Raw genomic sequence first — 13,188 nt, 5'->3', positions numbered from 1 at the left:
TCGGAATACCTGTGCCAGCCGCTGGTTGTGCTCTGGTATGGTGCGAGCGTGTAACATGATATCGTCACTGACATTGATTACACCAGGTATATCAGTAATCAGTTCTTGGATCACATTCTGGAAGACCTCCGCTGCGCTGGACACACCGAAACTGAGTCGGGTGTACCTCCGAAGTCCCACGTGGGTCGAGAATGTTGTTATATTCCGTGACTCATCGTCGAGCACCAATTGGTGGTATCCGGATAGCAGGTCTAGCTTCGAAAACCAGCACGCTCCTGCCATCTCTCCGATTAGGTCATCAATTGTGGGCGTGATGTGGCGCTCCCTTTTGATGGCAGCGTTGGGAAGACGCATGTCTACACAAATCCGGACCGCTCCCGGTTGTTTCGGCTTTCGGGTGACTACAATGGGTGACACCCCGTCACCTTCTCTATTATGCCTGCCGCCTCTAGCTTCTTAAGTTCTTCTTCCACAAGGGGTCTAAGGTGGAAAGCAATGCGGCGATGTCTCAGAGCTACCGGCTGAACAGCATGGTCAATGTGGAGGTGTATTTTACGGCCTGTAAATTTTCCAATGCCCTTGAAGATGTCCGAAAAGTCAGCTATGAGCAACTGTACCAATTCTTGGTGAACTCCGAATGCGAATGTGACGACTTCAAGGTCTTCCGCGGCCCTGCATCCAAGTAGCATGCCCTGCCCATCCTCCGACACAAAAATGTTGGCTGTGACAGTCCTGTCTCCATGGTTGATCACGGTCTTGAATTTTCCTCTGATCTTGAGAGGGGTGTCCTGGCCGTATGCAAATAAGGTGATGGGAGACTGACTCAGGGTTGGCGGCGGATCCATTGTCTGATGGAGGGCGGCACTCATAAGGTTGATGGTCGCTCCTGTGTCGACCACAGCCATGAGCTCTTTCTCTGCTACTCTGATGCTACACTGGGGGAGCTTTCTGGTGCGTCGAGTGGCTGTGCCAATCATGTGCACTTTATGCACCGTCCTCTCCTCTTCTTCGTCGTCGTCCATGTCGCTCTGGCTTGGGTCACCCTCTGGTAAGGTATTCACCACTTGCCGTGGCTTGCGGAATTTCTTTGATCGACATACTTTTTCGAAATGATTAAATCGACCACATCCTGAACACCGCTTCCCTCGGGCTTGGCATTCCGATGCTTGATGTGGTGGGCCTCCACAGTATCCACAGGACTTTCCTGTTGCTCCCGCGGTGTTCCCAGGGGCCTTCTTGTTCCACTTCGTCGGTGATTTTACCTGAATCTTGTTGACCGGTTCGGCTTTTACCAGCGCTTGGAGGGCTGCCTCCATGTGGGCTGCTCGGGCCTTGGACAGTTCTTTAGTGCCACCCAGAGTCAGGATATCGGCTAAGGGCTTTCCAGACTCCTCCAGGATTCGTTCCCTTAGCTTGGCGGAGGCACAGCCCTGGATTATTTGTCCCCTTATCTCCTCGGTAGCGTCCGCGAACCCACATGTCGATGCCAAGTGTTTCAGCCTAGCGTGATACGTGTCCAGCAACTCCTCCGGCAGTTGCCTGGCTTGCCTGAAGATAAACCTCTCATAATCCTGATTAGCCATTGGCTCAAAGTAGGCATTCAGGGCGTTTATGAGTGAGTGATGAGTCTTTGGCGTGGCCTCAAGTAGAGTCTTGGCAATATTGTGGACGTCCTTGCCTCCTAAGTGGAGCACCATGGCTCTCTTTTGTTCTTTATGAACCTTGGTAGCCTCGAAGAAGATTAACAATCGGTCTACCCAGTCCTTCCATTTAGGGGCTAGCGACGACTGCAAGCCTTCCACCACGAAGGGCTCAATGGGGGGTATCGTGGCCATGACTCTGGTGTTGGGGCACAGAGCGCGGTGTACCAGGTGATGTTTATTAGGCTCTCTTGACCGCTACTCCCGGTGTGACGAGTTGGCTGTGGCCAGTGCTTGTTTGGTGCTGGTGAGTGGCAGCAGTCACTGCTTGTGTGTGCAGTCCTTAGGGCAGGCCTCTCCGTCTTCTGCCCAACTGTGCCCACAGGCCTGTGGTTCCCTCTTCTTGCCTGGACTGGAGCGCTAATGCGTGCCTGCACTTCCCTTGCCGTTTCCGGCTGTGTCCTCCAGCACGTGGTGCCACGCCCGCGCAACGCGTGAGGTTCGGCAGGCCTCACCCAGCCTGCGCGTTAGCGAGGGGCGTGGTCGGGGCCTTGTCGCACCGCGGCGCCGCTTCTCCCTGGCAGCGCGATTCACGCACCGGCAGCCTGCTCGTGTGCGGCGCTGCACGGGACCACGGGTGGAGGCGCTGGGATGGTCGGGTGGACGGCAGGGCTGGAGTTCGTCCCTGGGCAGCTGCAGCGGCACACGCGGTAAGAGGGCCGTAGGCCGACAGGCGCATGAGCAGGGCGCAGGGGCTCACGGCAGCTCACCTTGTGCACCAGCGGGAGACCGAGTTCTTCACTCTATCGTGCGCCGTGTGTGGGGCATAGGGGCACAAGCACCACGAGCCGGGGCTGAAGGCTCGCAGCCGCCCCGATCCACTGTTTGCACGCCACACACACACGGTGAGGGCACGACCACCCTCGTCGCCAGTTGTTGTGTCGTTGAGGAGTAGGTGATACCTGGGTGTTTGAGCTGGGGACCTACTCTCGTGGGGCACCTGGGATGGCCTAGGCCTGACACGCGGCCAGTTTATGAAGAATCACTCGGACACTGGATGATGGTTCTGGCTCTGCGCACTGTCGCCAACTGGCGAACGTACGTGCGGAGCCCCTCTTTATTTAGAAGGGTCACGTGGGACTTACGCTGCACGCCTGTTACATCACAGGCTTGCATAAGCTGGAACTCAACAACCATATTGGCTGCTGAGCATTTCATTATAAAGAAATGAGAAAAGCATAATCCTCGCCTCCTTGCCCTTAATAGAATTGAAAATTCTTGTCACGTATGTTTGCAAATTTTGAATTCCCAAGCTCTAAAGTCGGCAGCTTTGTCCCTAAGGTCACATCCTCTCCCCTCTTTTTTAAAATTTTTTTTTTACAGATTTATATGGTGCGAACTCGACCCGAAGGTATTGGAGCGCTATACAGGAGTCTTGCCGTGAGACCACTTCTTCTCCTCTTTTCTCTGCCTCACATTAACAGCCAATTAATGGATTCCAAGTGTATTATTTTTTCCCACAATATCAGCACTACTCAGAGTCGAGTTCCTCGGTCACAATCGGATGCTCTTAGACTGCACTGGGTGCGCTCACACTTGACAGACCTAACACGCCAGAAAAACAAAACGGAAGGAGATAGCAACCATAAAGCAACACAGGCGGTAGTCAGAAGACCTGTTCAGAGGGCCGTTTGAAGTGCCTTTCACGTAATGTACGTCGTTGCTAGGCACGCCGAATGGGTTTGTTCAGTTAGAAGTTACGCTCTACTCTTTACTGCTCTAAGACACGATATAAAAGGACTCACCCAAATGCCAGACTTAAAAAGTTCTTTGTTACTCACCATACAATTATAAGAATGGAAACATACACAATTATTAGAATACAAACTTGGTGTGATGTCAAAATAACGCTCACATTTGACTTTAAATTAGCTGTACATTCAGGGTGAATGTTAATTTTTGTACAAGGTTGCAACAAAATAGAAACAATCCCTTTCAATTTCTCTACGAGACCCTTTGCAACGAACGGAAAGAAAGAGATGTTTAACAATTCCATCCAAAGATGGCCGCCATGTTAGCATGAGCAAGAGGAATACGCTTCTGCGTTTCAAGCCTCATGCAAGGATTCTATTCTCCCAATCATTACATTTGGACGCGTACGAAACTTCACTTCTTCCTGAATCTGTCTTTAGCCTCGTTCTGAGGCGCCGCCCGTCCTCCTTTGAAACTCGTTCTTCCTGCTGATTGGTCGAAATGTGTCTTGCTGTCAATGTATTCATTCACTCCGGTGCTACCCAGAGCCCGGGGTCGACGAAATTCCTGCGGGCCAGCTCACTCAGCCTCTCCGGTCTCATTCTGATCAGCTTCTTCCTTTGATGCTGTCCTCTTATCCATATTATTCCCTCTAGCGCATCCCGCACCATCGTTAGTTTTCCTCCTGTTACCTTTCCATCCTCATTCATTTCCCACTCTACCCTTTCGATCACCTCTCCGGAACCCATCACTCTCAACGTGTTTCCTGACCCCCAGTTGACTACTTCGCTCGTCTCGATACTACTCGTCCCTTCCTATCTCTCGCCCCATCCGGTCTTGTCAGTCCTGGGCTTAACCACCTCTCCCTCATTGTTAGCTTTAAAAATCATTGAGCCCTTTTTCCTCTCGAGTTCTATCTCTTTATTTCCAGCCCCTTGCTTCCATACTAGTCACTGAAGCTTTCCCCAGTCACTTCGTCTCCACCCGTCAGAATATTCACCCTGCATCTCTACTCCAAGCCCATATGCCCTTGTCGGGCTTACTTTAGTGTCCAAAGACATGTGGACGAAGGCGACCTGCGTGGCAGTGATGGCGTTGGCAGTGGGCTACTTCTATCATTTTGACGCAGACTTACCGAGCTCGGCCTTGAACTACCTGTCTGACTCTCTCCGGGATCTTCGGGGCACGGCCTCCGTGGAGTACAGCCTCGCGTCGGCTTGGGAGGCTGTCATTGTTGCTCCAACCAAGCAGTGGAGCAAAGTGGCTGTCGGGTGAGTAGCCAGATACTTTGTACTAGTTTTCCAAGCAGGCACATAGTATCCATCATCTGAGATTAAACGGTAGCCTTTTTTTTTAGAGACCTGATCTTTGAGCCTTTTTCAGGTACCCCTGCGTCCTCGCACTTCACTCCCTTGAGGTGAAGAGCTCACGGTGAATGGTAAACATTCAATTTGCCCTTGATTGGAACCTCTCCAGAAATTGCATCCGAAACGATATCGTTTTTTGTTTGACCTTTATTCCGGGCTAGGAATGATTAGCACGTTGTTTAATTTACGTCTTGCCACAGTATGTGGAATGTTCTTATAGCATTGGAGTCATTTTACCTTGGGCCGTACTAGTTATTAAATGCCCTCACCTTTGTTATTAGAGCTACAGATAACAGGGCATTTAACGACAATTATAACACAAATAAGCTGTAAACATAAGTGTGTGGCTGGGGCAACCAGTCTGGATTTGTTACCCGTGACCTGCATATATAGAGCAAACAGACCAAAATGAGTGTTGGAGTAGTTAGAGGAACATTCTCCATACATACACAAGCAGTGTTTGTTATATAAGAACTGTTTCGTTATTAGATAACAAGAGGAAGTTCAGTTACAAAAAATATTCACGAGGTTGTGTGTTCAGATTGTGTTATATGCACCAATATTGGAAGTGAAATTCATTTTCAGGATGTTTTTAAATCCCCTTTTGTTTTTCATCCATCATCTTTATTAATAAGCCGATTTACCCACACTGCTTATATGCCAAGGTCTTGTAGTGTTTCATGCAAGATTGCTTTCCCACAGGCAGGGTAGAGAGAGTGATCTAGTTTTTAATAGTTAGTCTGTACTTTTTCTTGCTACCCATAATGCTTAGAGAGCGTCAAAGGTTTGTGTTAAAAGTGTTTATTTTTTGCATCTGTCTTAATTTCAGGTCGGAGACTAAGTGACTGGATAGCATGGAAGGAGGTCTGATGTAATGTCTAGTAGATTATGACACCACTATAATGATCAGCCTCAGTATCCCAGGACCACGGAATCATTGTCTTGCCAAGGATCAGTCCCATATCAATATGTGATCGTTCAGTCCATACAGCACCGCTTATGTATACATTTTGCCCAACTCTGAATGCTTCCATAATTTTGTCAGAAAGGATAGTTGAGGTTAAAGGACATTTGATAGCATATTTTTCTAAACTAGGTTGCTGTAGTCTGATCTCAGAAGTTGTGGAACTAAAGGAAGCTTCTAAGCCCAGTTTCACTTCTTCCATTGTCCCGAAGCATATGGTTTTTCCCGACATGACTGATCTCCTCTGAGACATAAAAGGTTTCGGTGATTCCTGACGTCCCGCAGGTCTCCCTCCCTAATCATTCATTTAATGAATAGGTCCATCACTAAATAATTCGACATGATCTAAAACTTCTCATGAGACACTTTTAGTCCGTCGATTCCTCATTTGTACGTTTTCTGTACTCCCAACTCAACCAACGGAACTTTCAGGATGCAGAGGAACTGTCCCCTTCCTTACTGTTCCGTCGTCACAGATGCAAATAGCACATTTGCACTCCCTGTCCTGTACCAGCAAGATCAGCGCTGGATTCAGTTATCCAACTCCACACTACTCTTTACCTTTTGATATACTCCAGTGCCCGCTTCAGCCAAGGGCAGCAACTGCAGCGTTTTTAATGAGCAGGGCATAGGAGAGTCTCATAAACCCAGTATACTACTCCTGCACTGTACCAGTCCCAGTGTTTATTCCAGATATTGCATTTACCTGCCAGCCTCTTCTCAAAGGCGCACCTTCACCGTTTTGAAGAGATGATGCGCAGGCCTAGATTGAGTAAGTAATCCAAATATGGTTTTTCTGTTGTGTAAACATTGACAAAAGGCAGAAGAGTGCTGTAATGGGTCAAAACCAAGCATAGTCAACAAGTGATAGGAGAGGTAGCTGGATTGTGGATGGTTAGTGCATTGTGACCTAATGTTCTTTAAATAGGTAAGTCTTCAAATCCTTCTAAATTGGAGCAGCGTTCAGTCAGTCCTGAGCGATAGGGGATGTGGTTCCAGGTCCTGAGTGCATAGATGAAAAGTGATCCATAGCTAGGCTTTTCACGCCCTCCTCGAACTCTCAAATTATCTTACAGACTAAAGGCTCCTGCATCATTTCCCAGGTGAGGGGGTAATGGGGGGCAGGGGGTGACCATCGATCTCCATCCTGACCTTACAGAGAGCATGTTCTTATAAACTCTTGCACAGGCCACTGAAATCCTGTAGAAAAATGAGCCGGGATCGGTACCCTCCTTTTTTCGCCTGCATGTTAAAAGTCCCAAGCACTCACCCAAGTCCTCATTAGGCACGGCCATAGTCAGACCACTTGCATAGGAGCCATACCACCTATCTAGTTAACTTAGGGTGAATTTGGAAGCCTATTCAGACGTCCCTTGGCTAATTGAGTGGGAGAGGCAAGACATTCAGCATCTGGTGGAGCTTTCCTCCCCAAACTGTGACACTTATGCCCTCTTTCAAGCTTTGTTTGCGTAGCACTTTTCACCCTACGTGGGATGGGTATGCCCAGACTTGGGCACCTTGCTCACTGTGCCATTGGATTCAAGCTTGCCTGGCTGTTGAAGGGTACTACCCAGAAACCGATCCAAGGATGCTTGTTTCCGGGTCCAGGGAGGACCTGGCTCGGCAGTTTGGTTTGGGCTGTTCCCATGAGGCACAAGGTCAAAACTGCTTTACATTTGGGTGGGTCTAAACTGCGGTGGCATGGTGAGCAAAGAACGGATTTAACCCAGATATCTTGACCGGGGGTGAATGTATGATTTATTCAGCATTCCGTCCATCATTTGTTTGCGTAGCATCTTTCAAGCTCTGACACCTTCGGAAATGAATGGAAATGCATTATTTAGCCCCACCTCAAATGTCGTCAACTCTCTTCTACTTGTGAGCCTTCAGGTAAATGGATTGGTTTAGGTCTGAGGGCGAAGGTGTAAGCCTGCTGCTCCCCTAAGCACAGTATTCCCTCTTACTATCATGAGTTCTAACCACTTACTCACTTTCTTTCTCTCTCTTGCCCTTTCTCTGTCTCTCTACTCCCATGCCCTACCTGGCCTGATTCTTTTTCTCAATAACAGGCTGTAAGGATTTCCTCTCAGAAGCGCCACCCCTTAATCTTTTACTCAATAACAGGCTGTAAGGATTTCCTCTCAGAAGCACCACCCCTTATTCTTTTACTCAATAACAGGCTGTAAGGATTTCCTCTCAGAAGCACCACCCCTTATTTTTTTAGGTTTAAAGCATTTTTATTAAGGCAAAAAAAAACATAGGAGGTAGGGGAGCATGAGGGTTAGGGTTACATACATTCAGGTGAAAAGAGCTGAGCATAAATCTAGGAGTGCGATGGTGGACAAGGCTGCTGCAAAAGAAAGATCAAATGGTAAAATGATAAGGGCTGAATACAGTCGACACCATCAAGCAGATCTGAAAATGAAAGGCAAAAAATGCAAGAAACCAACCCCCAGAACCCCTCCCTCCAAACTCCCCAACTCTCCCCAACACCCCCCCACCTCCCCCCGTCCAGTACTCAGCTATAAGGCATCCTACCCTCCCGCCACGCCCCCCACCCCGTGAGCCCATATCATGTGTCCCCTCAGTCAGGTGAAATCACCGGTGGCGTTAGTCTCAGAAGTCTGAGGTACCTCGGGCAGGTGAGTTCCCTAAACTCCGTAGTTAAAAGCGCATGAAAGGGTTGCCATAACTCATCAAATTGGTCCACGTCCCCCGCCACCATAAGTGATAGTTTCTCCATACCCAGCACATGCCATAGCCTGCGCAACCAGCCTGTGATGGAGGGGACCCTGGTGGTACGCCAGTGAATCAAGATGTTCTGAATCGCTGAACCCAGCGCTATCGCAATTTGCCTGCCCCTGCGGGACTTCAGCGGGTACATCAGGCCATTCGGGAGGCCCAGCAATACATACGCCGGGAAGCGTGGCAATTCAATTTCAAAATGAACATCAATCTCGTCGAGAACCTCCTTCCAGTAAGCCTCTAAGAAGGGACAGTCCCAAAGTATATGTGTACGGGTCCCCACCCGACCACAACCCCTCCAGCACTCCTTCTCAATATGCCTATTCATTTCGTGTAGCCTCTCCGGGGTGTAATACCAATACGTGGACACCTTGGTGAGTGTTTCTGTGAGACCTGTATGATACGCAGAGTGTCTCGCCAGGTGTGCAATTCGATCCCATTCTTTATGACTAAGTGTCCTTCCCAATTCCCTGTGCCAGCGTTCCCTGCCCGGGTTATAGAAATGAAACGGAGGGGGCTGCATTAATTTGTAAAGATCGGTAATTAGCTTAGCATCAGAGGCGAGGGTCACTAACCACCGCTCGTATGGCGTTATCTGGCGATCAGCATTGCCCCGCACCTGAGATTAAAGCGCCCAGTGCCTAACCTGCATATATCGCAATCTGTCCGTTTCAGGCAGTTGGAACTCCTGTTTCAATTGCTGAAAAGGGACCACTCCCTCCGGTCCATATATCTGGAAGAGCGCTCGGCAGCCCGCTGCCCTCCAGTGGGAGAAAGCGCCTGGTTCCATCCCAGGGGAGAAATCAGGGTTATCCGCTATCGGCGTGAAGGGCGAAGGGAAAGTGGTGAGTTCACGAGCTTCATTGACTGTATCCCACACCCTCAAGGGGACCCGAGTGACGAAGGAAGCATAGAGGTTGGGGGGGCGATGAATCAGACGCAAGAATGGAACTTCCTGGAGGGTGCCCCCCGCCACCGCCTGGTCCTGAAAGAGCCAGTGCTTGTCGGATTCCCACCTGCTCCACTCCACTAGGTAGCGCAGCTGCGCTGCCTGGAAGTATTTCCGGAGGTCCCGGATACCAAGGCCCCCCGCCTCCGGGGCCAACGTGGAAAGAACCCTCTTCATCCTCGGCTTACGGCCTTGCCAGACGAAGCGTGCAATGTCGGCTTGTGTCTGTCTAATCCAGCCCACCGGAGGCTGAAGCGGCAAGGCTCGAAAGAGGTACAGAATCTGGGGCAGGACCGTCATCTTGATCGCTGCAATCCTGCCGAGCCAGGACAGCAAGCTCTTACTCCAGCGGCCCAGCTCTTCCCTGATTTTCCTGCTAAGAGAGGCATAGTTGGCCGTTACCATCGCTGGCAACGTTGGTGCTAGTAGAATTCCCAGGAACGGCACCAGGGAGGATGACCACTGCATGGGGAAAAGCCGCTGCAGATCTCGTCTGGTGTCCGTGGCCAGGGACACATCCAGAGCCACCGACTTGCCCATGTTCATTTTAAAACCAGCCACTTTCGAAAAAGCGTCTAATTCCTGAATACAAGCGGGGAGGGCCCGTCTAGGATCGTCCAAGGTCAACAGGACGTCGTCCGCATAAAGGCTGACCGTGTGGACATACTGCCCCATCTTGATCCCAATCGCGTCCGGGTTTTGGCGAATTCTCTGGGCAAATGGCTCCATATAGAGAGCAAAGAGGAGTGGGGAAAGCAGGCATCCCTGCCTAGTACCCCTTTCGATCGCAAAGCTACGGGAGCTGCACCCATTAACTCTCACCGTCGCTGAAGGGGATTTATAGCAATTGAAGACCATCGAACAGAATTTGTCTCCAATGCCCAGTTTCCGGAGCACCTGCTCGAGATAAGGCCAGTGAACTCGATCGAATGCCTTCTCGGCATCTACCGCTAGCAGCATTCTTTCACCCGGGATCCGCGACGCTTTCTCCAAAATGTGTGCTACTCTCTTAGTGTTATCGACGGTTTGTCTGCCAGGCACAAAGCCAGCTTGATCAGCCTCAACCAGGCCCGGCAGATGCAAGGCCAATCTGGATGCTAGAATCCCTGTGTATAATTTAAGGTCGACATTCAGGAGTGAGATAGGCCTGTATGAGCCGCAGAGGGCCTGGTCTTTCCCAGGTTTCGGGATCACTGAGACCGTTGCTCTTAACAGGTCCGGTGGAATGGCTCCTGGCTCGGAAAAGGAGTTAAATAGGCGGGTGAGAATAGGGGCTACACTTGCTTCAAACAAGGGTTCCCTGTACACACAATTGAATCTTACCCCTAGGTCAGGGAAATTAATAGGGGCTACAACCGGGCAAAAGATTTTATAAAACAGGGACGTGTAGCGTCCGGGCCCGGAGCTTTCCCGTGTTTGAGCCTGGCTATCGCGGATATCACCTCCTCCACGTGAATGCTGCGCTCAAGGTGTTCCGCCTGCGCTGAGTCCAGCGCCGGAAGGGCTACAGACTCCAAATAATCCGCGGCATCCTGCGACGAGGGGGTTCCCCCGTGTAAAGCGCCTCATAGAAACTACAGAACGTTTCTGCCACCGCGGCGTCATCAGAGACCGCCACCCCGCCAGCGCCGAGCAGTTCCGTCACCACGTTACGCTGGTGCGCGATTCGGAGCCTATTTGCCAAAAGTTTGCCACACCTATCCCCGCCCGAGTAAAACGCATGTTTGAGACGCAACGCCGCGTATTCCGCCCTATCCATGTCCAACGCCGACAGGAGCTTCCTGGCAACCTTCAACTGCCTCCACACCCTAGGAGCTCCAGTACGGCAATGGACCTGTTCCACTTCCCGGACCTGGGAAGTCAGCTCTTCCCTCTTGCGCTGTCTCTCCCTGTTTTCTGCTGAGGAGATGGAAATGAACTCCCCCCTAAGAACCGCCTTCAACGCCGCCCACTGTGTCGCTGGCGAGGTGTCCGAGTTATCATTGTGCGCCTGGTAGTCCCGGATCGCTTCCTCAATGTGCTTCACAACCGTTTTTTTATGCAGGAGGGCGTCCCTAAGACGCCACACCCCCCAAGAGGGGGAGGCCGTCGGAAGCGCAAATGTGCCCACGACTGGCGCATGATCAGACAGCGAAAGGACCCCAATGTCCGTCGCCGTAGCAGCGGCACACACCGGCCCGCTAACCAATAAATAGTCTAGCCGTGCGTAGGTCCGGTGCGCATGTGAATAATAAGAATAGTCCCTATCCGTGGGGTGGAGGGTGCGCCAAAGGTCATGCAAATCCATATCAGCGATTCGAGCCGTCCCAGCCTGTGAAAGTTCCCCAGTCTGTGGGTATCGCTGTGCGGATCTGTCGAGTGTAGAGTCAAAGACTATATTCAAATCACCCCCTAGAATGATATGTCGATCAGGGGAGGCAGTCACGTCTACCAGCACCGAGTCTAGAAAGCGCTCTTGGTGGTCATTTGGGCTATATAAGGAACCAACAGTGAACGTCCCCAGCCGGAGGCGGTATGCCAATAGCCTCTCCTTCTGCTCTGCAAATTTGTACAACACCTCCCCCCTGAAGGAACTCGCTAACAAAATGGCCACCCCTGCGGTCTTAGATGCAGAAGAGGAGAAAAACTGAGTTGGGAACTTATTAAAGCGCATCCTATGACAGTCCCGGGGTAGTAAATGGGTCTCCTGAAGGAGGCATATATCTGCCTGTGTCCCCTCCAGCAGAGATAAGATCGCCCTTCGCTTCACCGGGTTGTTCAGACCCTTAACATTAACGGTCACTACCTTCAGTGTCGACATATCCCCAAGGGACCATAAATGCCAGGCCGCGGGCAATCCGTGAGCGGGGGGGGGGGCCCAGGACAGCAGTGCAGGACAATCAAAGTAAAACCAAGCAATAACATTTGAGATATTGGATGGTACCCCTTCTACCCCTAAACAATTCCCAACCCCCTCCAGAACAAACCCATGGCAACTAGCCAACTCCCCACCCACGCTCAAACAACCAATTGTCCCAGTCATGTCCCAAAAAGGACAAGTCTGTGGAAAGTACAATAAGTGGACGTCCGGCCACTCGTTCTTCCCGCCTCCCCCCCAACCCTCCCTCCAACCCCCAAACCCGGCATTGCAGAAGCTATGTCCATCTCCCCCCGGAGTGAATCTACGCCGCCATGGCGACCCCGTTTGTGGCGGCCGAGTCCCTGGCTGCTTCTCTCAGGGCGTTGGCCATTTCTGCCCTGATGGTGGGTGAGTCCGGCCTTCCAGCACTAGCCGCCGATCTCCGTCTCGCCGATCGCCGTCGCCCTCTGCGATCAGAACGCCTCCAGCCCGGTGTCGCTTCACCCTCTTCCGTGGCCGTGAGACCCAGGACACCACAGACATCTTGCAAGGAGCGCAGCTGGTGTAGCACGCCATTCCAGCGGAATATTAGGCGAAAGGGATGCCCCCAAGAGTACGGCGTCTCATTCTCTCTCAGGAAGTCCGTCGCGATTTTGAAGGACCTGCGCTTCTGTAGCGTGATGGCAGACAGGTCCTGAAACAATGCCACAGGCCGTTCGCGAAAGGTCAGCGGCCGCTTCTTGCGGGCCTCAGTCATTATGCGTTCCTTCACTGGGAAGTCCAGGAGGTAGGCCAAAATGTCCGGGGGAGGTGCCGTCGATTGTCGCTGTCGGCCGACCCTGTGGGCCCTGTCGATTCGGATCGGGAAGTCCGCGGGCTCACCCAGAATCTCCCTGAACAAGTCCTTCAGGTAGCCCGTCAGATCCGCCCCT

At 51.3% G+C, this 13,188-nt stretch overlaps 1 protein-coding gene across 2 annotated transcripts in view; it reads left to right on the top strand.

Moving 5' to 3' along the window:
• The first annotated feature begins 3,808 nt into the window (after positions 1 to 3,808).
• ADPGK (ADP dependent glucokinase) overlaps positions 3,809 to 13,188 on the top strand; it is a 137,247-nt gene continuing 127,867 nt past the window's right edge. The window contains exon 1 of one of the 2 annotated variants that reach the window (XM_086959250.1): positions 3,809 to 4,663. In XM_086959250.1, the coding sequence (XP_086815376.1) occupies positions 4,452 to 4,663 (212 nt within the window). In that variant the 5' untranslated portion in view covers positions 3,809 to 4,451. The remainder of the gene's footprint in view (positions 4,664 to 13,188) is intronic. The other variant, XM_086959249.1, reaches the window with a different exon arrangement.

The sequence above is a fragment of the Lissotriton vulgaris genome, chromosome 2_2 (genome assembly GCF_964263255.1).
Source record: "Lissotriton vulgaris chromosome 2_2, aLisVul1.2, whole genome shotgun sequence".
NCBI classification, from domain to species: Eukaryota; Metazoa; Chordata; class Amphibia; order Caudata; family Salamandridae; genus Lissotriton; species Lissotriton vulgaris.
This window is presented reverse-complemented; position numbering and strand designations above follow the sequence as displayed.